General features: G+C 35.1%; 1 protein-coding gene across 1 annotated transcript in view; it reads right to left on the bottom strand.

Annotated features, from left to right (window-relative positions):
• The window catches only part of LOC118205840 (neprilysin-2-like), a 79,458-nt gene that overhangs the window by 24,264 nt on the left and 42,211 nt on the right, over positions 1–12,983 (bottom strand). The window contains exons 11-14 of the mRNA XM_085826460.1: positions 8,406–8,504; positions 5,958–6,035; positions 5,786–5,844; positions 2,301–2,365 (exon numbers count right to left, since the gene is read on the bottom strand). Of these exons, the coding sequence (XP_085682586.1) occupies positions 2,301–2,365; positions 5,786–5,844; positions 5,958–6,035; positions 8,406–8,504 (301 nt within the window). The remainder of the gene's footprint in view (positions 1–2,300; positions 2,366–5,785; positions 5,845–5,957; positions 6,036–8,405; positions 8,505–12,983) is intronic.

Here is a 12,983-nt window from a genome sequence, read left to right as displayed (position 1 = left end):
TCAACTGGGTTAGAATTCAACTTATTAGAACCGTTCAATACAGTTCGATAGACCCAGAAAGGCCACACAAAACTACGTGTTCTTAGTCATCAATTTACGATATGGTAAATGTTATTTACTTGGTTTTACAAATCGTACAGCCGCATCATGGTCCTAGGTCAAAAAAACTACGCATGTTTGCTGCATAGCACAAAATATCCGCAAATATTGGGGGATGCCATGTTGTCACGGATTGTCGAGAAGGCGCTTATTGCCCTAGTGCCCTAGTGCTTATTGCCCTAGTGCTCTTTGGCGTTTTACCACAAGTCACAGTGCCTACAATGAAGTAATCAGCGACTCTCATGGTTGCTCCATTGGCATGGCATTATCTTCTTTGATGAATCTCGCTTTTACTTACAGGATCCTAATGATCCTATCCGTGTCTGGAGACACTGATGGGAACGAACGTTAATAGCTCGTTTTCTTCATTGGTATACTGTTTCGGCAACTGGAGTTATGTTTTGGAGGAACAGCGCGTGCACATCCCGTTTGTCTCTTGTACAAATATCCTGTGCTTTTTAGCTACCGTTAGATTGTTGGTATCTGAATGACCCGTAAGTGTGCTCTAACTTCGATGTCACTTTAGGCCCATCTTCCAATATAACATTGCGAGACTTAATGCTGTCCACGTTCTTTGACATTTCCTCAACACAAAGATATTTGACTCCTATCTTGTCAGTTCGTTTGCTTGGTCAACGGTTGGCATATTTCACAAGTGCACATCTGTGTAGCCACCGAGGGAGTGGCTTCTAGGATGAACCAGTGAGCATCCAGTAATATTTCTGTCCTGTCACATGACCTTTCACGTGCTTTAAGCAAGATGGTTGAAAATATTCTGCCACGCAATTTTCTGTACAAAATAGTTAAATCACCGTCGATTGCTTCTGAAACGTTTCATTGCGAAGTTAAATCAATTATAGGAAATTATAAAGATTTCACTACCTGGTTGAAATAAATACAAACACATGTTGGAATATTTCGCAAAAATATCGATGTGAAATATTACTTAATAAGTGGTAAATAAGATGAAGAAAGAAATATGTAATAAACATCTGAGCCCAAATGCAATCTTTACATAAAACTATGCGTATGAGAAAAATATTTACCCCAATTATATATGCAAATAGAAGTCAGCACTTTTTATTACAGTCTATATGAAAAAGATGTTCTATAACCAATGCAGAATTTTATTCAAAGTGAACTTCACTAATTTGCATTCGTATACATTTAGTGTGTTAAATTTCGCATTTAATATCTGCTCACTCTTAAATGTACTGTCTACACAAGAAATACTCATCACACAGAGTGAATTTATCGTATTCACAACGCGTATATTCAATTTATTAACATATAATTTTTAATGTTAACAATGGATATAATCAGATCATATATATTGTGAATCTTACACTTTAAAATCAAAAGAATGTAAGCACTGAAATAAGAAAACACTAGATTCATTGTAACACTTTCAGTCATTCGCAGCTGAATTAAAAAAAAATATACACTTGAATTCTCTTAATCCACATAATATGCAGTGAACAACAGTCCTAATATTAATGCGTGAAAAAAATTGCGAAAGTAAAATGTCAGCAATTAATCAAACTCAGAAAACAAAAGCACTACGAGATTTTCTACTATTACGCCATATATTTATAACTGCGAAACAAATGTAAATTAAAACGTAAACAACATACACTCACATGCACGAAGATTTAGCGTCACAAGAGCAATAGCAGCTCATTGGTTCACTTTCAAAACCCCTCCCTCAGTGGCTACGCTGATGTGCACTTGTAAAATATGCCAGTGGTTGAAGAGAGAGTGGCATCCCAACACCCACCAGCCATTAACTGCATTCTTTTCACATTCAAAAGAGGCAAAGCTGCGTACACATGTAATACGCGTAACTACAATTCTCAATGTTCAGCTGTACAGCAGCTGCCTTTGTTGCGAGAGACTTACACTCAGGATACTGATTTATGCATACTTTGGACCTCGATATTATTTAAAATTTCAATCATTTTATTGCTTTCATTCCTAACGTAGCAATTTTAATGTCTACAAGTGTATATATGTAACGTATCTTTGAAACTTCTACGTTTCTACTTTTGTCCTACAATGAAATTTATAGAAGAAGACTTGTTTTCAGATTCGTTAGTTTAATTTATTTCCCATTATTGATATTATTAAATACTAGTATTTCAATATTTTCATTTTGGAGGCTGAAAAGCCTTTAGCAGCAAAAAGAAGGGAAAAAAACATACCAATAGCATTTTCATTCTTTGAATATAAGACGTTTGCTTCAAATGTTTCCAAGATGGTATCCCGTCTGAAAATATTTTTTAGCTTTTAACATGACGTTTCTACTGTAATAGAATTTCTAGTTTATGGGCTAAAAGTACAAGTTTTAGAATGAAAGTCTTATAGGTGAATAATACAGAAAAAATATATTTTGCCTAATGAAGTTTTACTGTATTTAAATTTCCCTGTACTTATCCTATTACATCCATATAAATTCTTAATACTTTTGTGGGTTATTTGTTGGAATGATTTTAACTTCCTCGTTGCATTTTTCTTAATTTCTGCATTACTCTTGAAATTTTAATTTAGAAAGCATAACTTAGTCTTCAGGTTCCACTCTAGTGTGTGAAGGAAGTGATTAAGAACACTTTGTTGCAAAAAATGCCTTGTTGATAAAGCTATACTTTGCAAAGATGACTTAAGCCATGAAAATAAAACGTAAGAAAAGGTTAAATATGCTCTGTTGTTTAAAAGTCTTTTAATAACGAATCTGAAATTATAAACGTTTGGACTAAATATTTTATATGAATTAAAATTTCCATCAATAACCTATACTACGATAAATAAATAAGGCGATGATATCCGCAACAGGTTTTTAAATCTCTTTTTTCGTAAATTTCCGTTTCTGTACATGTGGTGCTCAGTACATACCGTATATGACGAGCTATTCTCATGAAGTCTTTGCGTGTGTCTTTAACTAGCAGTATCAGAGGTGACATATGTTTAAGGAATTACCGTATATCACTGATTATAAAAATATGCATCGTTTCTGGGCAACAACAGAAAATTATAATGTTTTGTTGTTTTTAAACAATATTTAAAATTTTCTCCATTACTAAGTTCATACAGAAGAGCTATATTTAAAATATAGGGATTTTAAGAATGTGACATAACCTGAAATTCATTAGTAATTTTACATTCAGCATTTTTGTCTTTTTCAACTCACAATATCGCTGTATAGTTTAGAAATGCTTTCGATGCTGTGCTGTGGGTACTTCAACCAATCTAAATAAAGTAAGGATTATGAGACCTTCCCCAACATAATTACAAAATTTCATGAACCAAATATTTATCTATACGTTCTTTTCAAGATGCTTTAAGAAAGACAAATGTTCCTTTTGTAAAATAGTCCACATACAGTTTAGCTGCTTCGCTATAAGCGGGAAGGTCAATACTAAAACGTATTTATTTCTAAAATACTGCATTAAAGAAAGACGTGTCATAAAATTATTAAAGTAAAGACGCTGAAAGTTATCTAGTTTTTGAAGGTGATGTTGTATGTGGAAAAGGTCACTGTAATGAATTCTGGACGAAAGCAGATATCTTGATGCAAAATGCTGGAAAAAGAAAAAACAAATGCTCGCATAAAAGCCATTGAGACGCAATAAATTAGAGGTTAAATCTATGAAATTTATGCTATTGGTCTTGAAGGCGCATATTTTCTTTTAATCGAGGGAAACGTGCTGAGAATTCTATAGAAGATCGCTCTCTCTTTATGGAAATGATTTTCTGTTTGAATTTTGTCATTAGCTTTTTGAGATAAAGATGTGGCATTTTTTATATAATCGTCTACTGCTGTTTTGATTTTATCGGAATGCAGAATAAGACGTTAGCCTTGGAAATGGCTCCTAAAATTAATAGATATCTTGAAGATTACGTAAATGCTGTTTCCGAAAAAAAAGTATCGAATCAAAAAAATTTTAAAGCGATGTTGCAGAAAGAAAACCGACTCTAGAAAATTATATGAAAAACACTGAGCTGATGATATATGGAAACTTGTGAAACTGAGAGCAAATGCTCGCTCTGGTCTTATATAGGTTTCACCCGGCCTCCAAAAAATCTCTAGTATATTCCATTTCTCGAAATTACAGAAAGCATATACGGTTAATGTTACTTCTGAATGCCGGATACGGTTACCATTACATATCTACACTAATTATATTTACTTAATCACAATACCAAATGCAGTTATCCATGGACCGAACCACATTGTCGCCAAATGGTGGCCAAGTCTGGCGACTTTTGGCTATTTCTCGCCAAACTTGGGGACAAAAGTTATTTACCAAATCCGTCACCAGCTTGGCGGTATATCGCAAATTTAGCGATATAGACACTCACTCAATGTTAAATAGACTTGCCCCTGTATTTACGAGAAAGCTTCGCTTCTTTGGATTTTCAAGTTAGATTATACAAAAAAAAAAAAAAAAAAAAAAAAAAAAAAAAAAAAACTAAAATTTTATGTATACTTTTACTAAAATTATTAACATATATACGAAATTCGTAATAATATTTATACAGCTAACATAAAATTACGTAAATAATTATTTAATTAATGTAAAAATTATTATATTTTACGAATAATAATACAATAACAAAATTGCTACAAGTTCCATATAAAAGTTTTAATTTTAACAACATTTTGTTAATTAGAGTAACAATGAAAGATTTGCTTCTAGTAGAAAAAAAATAGTAAATAGTTCTGATATCTTCAAGCTCACAACATAATGGCCTACAAAAAATTCAGGGCTTCGCCTCAGATGGTCAAGTTACCTACGGCTAATTACAAAGCTGAAAAATCACAAATTGGAAATACGATCCAATTAGACAGACGATAGGTTTAAGTCTTTCTTGTTTTCAGAATTCTCAACAAAATATTAAGCCCTTTGAACAAGAAATGAAATTCTAGTAAGCTTAGTTAATTATTCTAGCAGATTTAGAAAATGAGGTAAAACAATGCGTCGCTCTGTAGATTATAATAAAAATCACTTCTATCAAATTGAAAGGAATATTGTACCATTTACAAAACAAGCAATCGAAATTTCTAATCCGAAATTAATGATGCATCCTAAATTAAGTTTGTTAAAGTAATAACAAAAACTTTAAACAATTTGCTGCATGTGTTATTTAATACACGAAACTCTGATTCAGTAGCCACCACTGATTTTCGAACAAATGATTTTTATACTCAGTTTCCTTAGTTGTCGCCAAATAAGTTTCTAGCAACACTGTCTCCCGACACAGTGAATGACAACGATTTCTGGCGCAGCTGCTCGAAGACATGTATCTTCTGCCCCCGTCATATGTTTCCCTGTACAGGCAGATTGATGCAGGAGCTGCAGACATCCAGAGATACTTTCTCGAATATTTGTTTCCTTAAGATTGGGTAAAGACTTCATTGCTTTGTATTGAGTTATAAATTTAAGTTATTAATACCTTTCTCTTCTTTAACATTTAAAGGGTTTGAAGGCTCCAAATAAACAGTTTAATTTAGATTCTTAAGAAAGTTAAAATTTCTGCTAATTCAATAACGTGAGATTATAGTTCAATTATAATAACAATGATTTTGGTATGTTGTTTTTAGCTTATTTATTTTTAAATTTTATTTTTCCTATAAAAATGGATGATTCATTGAGACTATAATTACACAATATTTAAGAGCAACACGTACTCTTCTCCTGGGAAACCACTGCGCCTCTTTGCTGATCTGTCTAGATTAATTCTTGCTACCTGTAGCAAATAATTAAATCTGATAATTAAAATATATTCACAAAATTTCTGAATTATATATCTAAACGAATTATTTTAAAAATTCGGTAAAAGGTATCAATGCATATACTTACGTTTTTGTAAAGATCAGAGACATAAATAACCGACCTAGGGTCTTTTGGGTTTCCAATATATAATTTCATGGCGTAGGCCTACGAAATATAACATATATTAATATCTTCTTCTCAAAGTTGTTTTGGTTTCTGAATTAATTCCGGGAGCTAGTCAAAACACATAGATTAAAGTCATGCTTTCAACATGTCAAACAACTCAGGTAGCTTGCGACAGAAGAAATATATATTCAAATCTATTATTTAGACGAATATAAGGAAAAAATAAAGTGAAGGTCGTAGCATTGATTCAGCAATGCAGCTATATCGAATTTGAAGAAATTATCTTACACGTTAGTTAAAAAAAGAAAATTTAGAAAAATATTCAAACCTATAAAAAAAGGTAAACTAATTTTGACATATTAATTTAAAACGATCACAACAGAAAATGCCCTAAGATCGTAACAGAAGAAGAAATTTTTAACCGGAAACGTCCTAAGACGAGTAACAGAAACAAAAATTTGTAATACAAAAAGTCCTAAGACCCGTAATCGCTGTACACTGATGAGTGTTTAAAGTCCTAATGTACCAATTGTGCCCCTATAATATTTTCTTTTCAAACGCACATTAATGATGCATTATCTTTTTCCAAATCGCTACTTTAAATATATTCTAGTACTGTAAGATATTTTTTCAGTTAAAATCAGTGAAATCTTGAATTTTCTGTCAAAAGTAGCTTGAAAATTATTTAGAAATTTTAGAGAAATTAAGGAAAAATCTCCTGTTTTGTATGCAGCTATTTAAGTTTGAGTTTCTAACTATTTTCTACGAAACAGTGTCATTGGATACTATGTCTGAGTAGAGAGACATCTTTAGCTCAAAACTGGACATTATTTAATTAACTTAAGCTAAGGAAGAACAGAATTGTAGAGGACAATATAATGATGATGTTAAAATTCAGTTGCGAGTACATGTAGGCAAGGTACCTTATCGTGCTCACCGAACTTTTGTTTTGTAAATTACAGTGGCGCATTTAGACTGTTTTCGCAATCAATCTCAAACAGAGGATATTGGTTTGGATATAATTGTTAATTTATATCACAAGTAATATAACTGGTAAACAAACGGTTCGTTTATAATGTTGTTCTTAGTATTCATAAGTCTTATTTTACAGATTGGTTTGGTTTATTTTATTGAAACCAAGGCAAAACACACTACAGCTATCTTCCTGATGGAAGGGATGTCCTCAATGGGTAACATTATAAAGGAAACTGGCTCGTATACACATTACACATGTGGTAAAGCATAACGCCCATGCAGCTAAGCCGGTTCGCCGCATATTCAAAACGCCTACAGACCATTTCTTCAACGGTCTGCTCTCATTGGATGAAACATCTGCTTGTCGGTCATATTTGGAATGGTGAGTTATCGCGCTGTAGGCGTGGTAATTAACGTCAAACAAACCTTGTAGGCTTTCAGTGCAGCGAGGAGAAACAGCTTTTACTTCATTCGATAATTTTTTATTTTATGAATGAAAGCTAAGGGGAATAGTGTGAAATATATTTTAAATAACCTACTGATCTTATTAATAATTTATTGGTATTTGAACTTAAACTGTTAAAAGTACGATAATTATTTTGCAAGAAAAAGTGTTTACAATCAATATTTACAATCAATACAATCTCTTAATTCAATAAACATTTAAGGGCGTCGGATACCTATTCTTTTAACCTAAATTGTGGGTAAATATAACAAAAAATTATAGTTTATTCCATTATGCGCTGTTTCTATTGAAACGCTTTTCAGGATCTTGGATCATAATCTTGCTACTGGTACCTACTACAAAGAGTACAAACCAGTAGATAAAAATAAGAAAAATTAGCATTAACAAAAGAAGAGAAAAATGAAGGTGTTAAATTTTAACACCGCACCCGAAGGCGAAAAAACAAATAATGACAAAGTCATTCAATAAAGTGAGGATAAAAACAAGTCCGTCCAGGTCAGAGTTCGTGAAAGTTTACGAGCAGGCATAGAACCAGCGATCTAGAAGTCCGAGAAGTGTTTCCATCCTCTTTACTGTTGAGCTGCGGTTTCGCTGTTTGCTTTCGGACACTTTTCGGTACACGAGGCTGATATACAAATAGTATGGGCGATGAAGCAAAAGTCGCCAAGTACATGATTCTGTAACCCTACGTTTCCTCTTTTAACCAATCAGAGCAAACAGTAGAAGAAACGGTCTGTAGTCTTTGTGAATATGCCAGTTCGCCTAAAGTCGGATCCTGGTTTGAGCTACCGGTGTTCAGCGACTTTACCGCTCTACCGCTGGTAAGCCCTTATTTAACGATGAAGACGAAAATCAGAAACATTTAGGAAATTCACATTGACCGTTAAAGATACGGGCCAGAGACTATGTAAATAGAAGTTTGTATTAAACTACAACAACAATAGGAGAATTAGACAAAATAAACAAACCTTTTTTTTTGCTTGTTTTTTTGCTTTTGCATCTAACCACTCCTTTTCTTCTATCATATTTAAAAACTCATTATGAACATATTTAAAAATCTTGAGTACCTAACGGGAAATGAAAGAAATTTTATGAAATAATAATTACATCAACACTAATAATTATGGAATAATTTAAATGGTTACTGAACCCAAAACAATCGTTTGAAATTTAAAAACGAAAAATATAAAGAGAAATTAAAAGCTTTCAAAATGTTTACAAATTAAAAGTGTTGGCTTTCATTTACACTAAGTTATCTTGCTCAGACGAATTATTGCCTGCGCAATTTGCTTAAGTGTACATGCACTGAGCCGCCCGACAGGGAGAGCGGTAGCGGCGCTGACTGCCGTACCGAAGGTCCTGGATTCGAATCTTGGAGAAGACATAGACGTATATAAATGCATTCTGTCTCACTATGGGCGGGCTCTAAATATGCGGCAAGCCAGAAGTCCTCACGATAGGTTGGTGATAGAGAAAGAGGAGTGGGAAAGCTTCGGACCCGCCCTTCCCCGAGGTGCTCTCCGTAAAATTTGGGGGCGGAACTGAGCAAAGTCGTACTGCCACCTATGGGGTTCTCAAGGCTCTTGCCAAAGGCAGGCGCAATCTTGACCCTTTCCAAGATGAAATTCGTAGGCTTGCTCTGATTTTAGAGACCTTATCTGATGTTACTGTCGATCAGCTGAGAGAAGTCATAACAATATATATTCTGAAATTCAGTTAGCTAGAAAAAAATATTAATTTAAGCTTGATTTTGCTACTTATAGAGTACAACTTAAGATTAGGAAATAATATGCATTTGCTATTTGAAGTGTTTCTTAGTACTAAGTATGCAAATACTCAAGCAAAATTAAGCCTGCAAAAGCTTCTTAGGTATCAACCTCTTAGCTCTAACATAAAACTTGAAACAGATAAACAAATCACACGCCATATCCAATATGCACAGCAGTTATCATTCCTCGACTTCAGAGTTACTATATAAAGATAGAAATTGCCAGATAAAAGGCCACTGGACAAAATTCCACAGGGCAAAGCCTTCCCCCCCCCAAAAAAAAATCCCGTTATAACTGCCTATTCGACAAAAACCCACACAGATGAAACCGCTAATGAATAAAACCCCGGATTAATAGAAGCCGAATCTCAAAAAAAAATATACGGATATATACGTCATGCTACCCAGAAAATAATTTCCCCAATATTTTCATTTTAAGTGAAGAAAATGTATTAAACAATAACAGCAAAAATAAATTATTTAGATTAAATTAAATGCAAATAATTAAATAATAAATGAAATGATAAATTATGGCTAGTCTGTCATGGACACTATATCCATTATAGGCATTATAGGCAACGTGCTTCCTAATGTAGATAAGTACTTAATTAGCAGCTCTCCGCAATTTATACAATAACTAATTGGGCATGGTCTAAGTATTTCTTACTTGCATAGTTTTGGCCACTGAAATAATACCCTACGCATTTGCGGTAGTATCCATAATACAGATCACTATCTGTTCGACTGCATATATACCATACTATCATTTGAAAAGACCCTACTTGACATACTAACAAGCTTCGTTCAGGAACACTAGCAAAAATAAATATGCATTCATCCGCAGAAGACGCACATACTAACGTTGCTAAGAATATAGCTAACAGCCTGGAATAATTCGCTGCTACTTCCCTACCTACTGTACATTTGAATTTTATTATTCACGTTTTCCTTCTTCGTATGAACCTTTGGTTTTATATCCCTGTATTATTATTGGACTTGCCGCCCAGACGGACTAGTGTTAGTGACTCTCATACCTAAAAGACCGGTTTCGAAACACGGAGCAGGTATGGATGTTTGTACATGTAAATAGTGCTTTGGAGGCATAGGGACACTAAATATAGGGGGCGGCAACGTTCATAGTAGGATATTAAAAATACACAGTAGGCAGTAGCTGTAAGTTTATTTATTACTACTTATGTCAATTAATAGTTAAAGGTATGCCATTTACTAATATGTAAGTAAGTCATTGTCCATTGCGTGGATTGCTTTTTGAATATGATGCCTGTCAAATGATGCCCTCTTTGCATAACACATTCATCTAGGCGGCGTTGGAAGCTTGCCATAACTTGGCGTAATTTAATCCGTGGGACATTGCCGACGGAAGTTCTGATGCGATCTTTCAACTCAGGAATGATTGCACAACGTGTTCGGAAAACTGCTTGCTTCAGGTGGCCCAAAAGGAAAAATTTCTGGACATGAAAGATTGAGTGAGCGAGGCAGCTAGGAAATGTCACCAAAATGGGAAATTATTTTGCCTGGAAATGTCTGTCGCAATGGTCCGTCCATCTGGAACTTTTCCATGACGTCCCAAGTTGAAATGTTGCCGAAATAGACGCTGGGTAGCAATACCAGAGTAGTTATTTTTGAAATAACATTGAACAGCAAAGGCACGATGCTGTGCACCCCACTGATCCATATCACTGTCACACTCGAAATGGCAGCTCATTAGTACACGACTGCGGCACGAGCTGCCGCGCATTAATGCAGTATGTTATTGTGTTACGCAAGTCAAATTACGCTATAAACGTTGCTGCATCCTATATATGGCTAACCGAACGTCCTTTCGGATGGTTTCATGGTAGAAGAGCAATTACTCAACAATGTATATATGCTTGTTGCTTTGTTGTGTGATTTATTTCTCTAAATATACTTCTCATGCTAATGTTATACTAATATATTGTTTTTTTCCATAAATATATTAAGTTATAAGCAACTGCATGCCTTTCTTTTAACTGTATTCGTATGGAAATGATTACGTAAATATTATCATGTCCACATTTCATCATTGTGTATTCTTCTACAATATAGGTCTTTGTAAAAGTTTATACAATTTGTGTCTTTATACTATCATACCTGTGCACATGTATAAACATCCTGTTTTTTCCACGCATACAAATAATGTAATGCATGGAACTTATTTCTCTGAACATTTTGTCTCTCCTCTTTCCCTGCTACACTTTTAAAATATAATTATCGAAACCTTTCCTTGTTTAGATGCACATACACTCTTAGACAAAAAAAAAAAAAAAAAAAAAAATCGCGCACCATGACGCACTGAGAAGATATAAAGCAAATTGGACACAAATTGATATGCATACAGGTTTCTACGGAAAATGCAAAATTTTACCTTTTGGCTGCCAATGAATGAACGGTTGTCGCTAGAGCGCACGTGATCTGCGCAACTGGCTAGATATTTAAGAGAAGAAATTAGGATTCCAGGTCATAAATTCTTTACGAATTTCATTCCGTATACTCGTGTAGACAGTAACTATGCCTCGCATACAATTGCGCGCGAATGATATGCGCGGATGTCAGAATTTGAGAGAGGTCGTGTAGTTGGACTCAAAGAAGCCGGTTTGTTTTATCGGCAAACAGCTCGACATTTGAGCAGGAGCCATGCCACTATTAGACGATGTTGGCAGGAATGGGTGAACCATGGCCGCACACAGCCTCAAGAAGGAAGCGGTAGGCCTAGAGAAACGACAGAACGTGAAGACCGAGCAATCGTCAGAGCGGCACTCACAGCCCCAGATGCATCATTATCATCGATTGTACGTGCAATTCAGTGACCGCAAGGACCATTCGTAGACGGCTCACAGAAAGGGGGCTGAGGTCACAGCGCCCCTTGCGCCGACTACCATTGACCTCTGTACAACGTAAAGCCCGCTTGCAGTGGTGTCGGGCTTATTCGCACTGGAATGTCACTGACTGGAGTAGAATAGTCTTCAGTGATGAGCTTTGAATTGAGCCACGATGACCGATGAAGGCAAATCTGGAGACGCGCCGGAGAGCGGTGAACCTGACCGCCTTTCGGCAGACAGGCCGACAACAGGAGTGATGGTCTGGGGTGCCATTTCATTTCATAGTAGGACCCCTTTGGTTGTCATCCGTCGCAACTTTACAACACAGCGGTAAGTCGACGAAGTTCTAAGGCCCGTTGTGTTGCCCTTCACGTCACGCCACCCAGGGCTTACATTTCAACAAGATAATGCCCTTCCTCACACTGGACATGTTTCTACTGCTTGCCTCAGTGATTGCCGAACATTACCTTGGCCAGCGAGGTCGGCGGATCTCTCTCCTATTGAGCACGTTTATGGGCATAGCTCTCCAACCAGCTTGGGATATTGACGATCTAAACCGCCAGTTGAATTTGGCACGATATCCCTCAAGAGGACATCCGCAACCTCTATCAATCGATGCCAAGCCGAATAACTGCTTGCATCAGGTCCAGAAGTAAACAAACGCATTACTGTAAAACTGTAATAATTTGTTTTTCTGCACATGTACATCACTTCTACCGGTTTTGCTCCCATTCGTATAACTACTTCTTGGTGCGTCGTTTTTTTTTATTTATTTATTTATATTTTTTTATTTTTATTTATTTTATTTATTTATTTATTTATTTATTATTTTTTTTATTTTATTTTTTATTTATTTATTTATTTATTTATTTATTTATTTTTGTCTAAGAGTGTATTTGGTTTACGTCCCAAGGACA

This window comes from Stegodyphus dumicola, chromosome 11 (assembly GCF_044657685.1).
Source record: "Stegodyphus dumicola isolate Sdum_Otavi_A_Nest chromosome 11, ASM4465768v1".
In the NCBI taxonomy this organism is placed as follows: domain Eukaryota; kingdom Metazoa; phylum Arthropoda; class Arachnida; order Araneae; family Eresidae; genus Stegodyphus; species Stegodyphus dumicola.
Note: the sequence above shows the minus strand (reverse complement) of the source record. Positions and strands in the feature narration are given on the sequence as shown.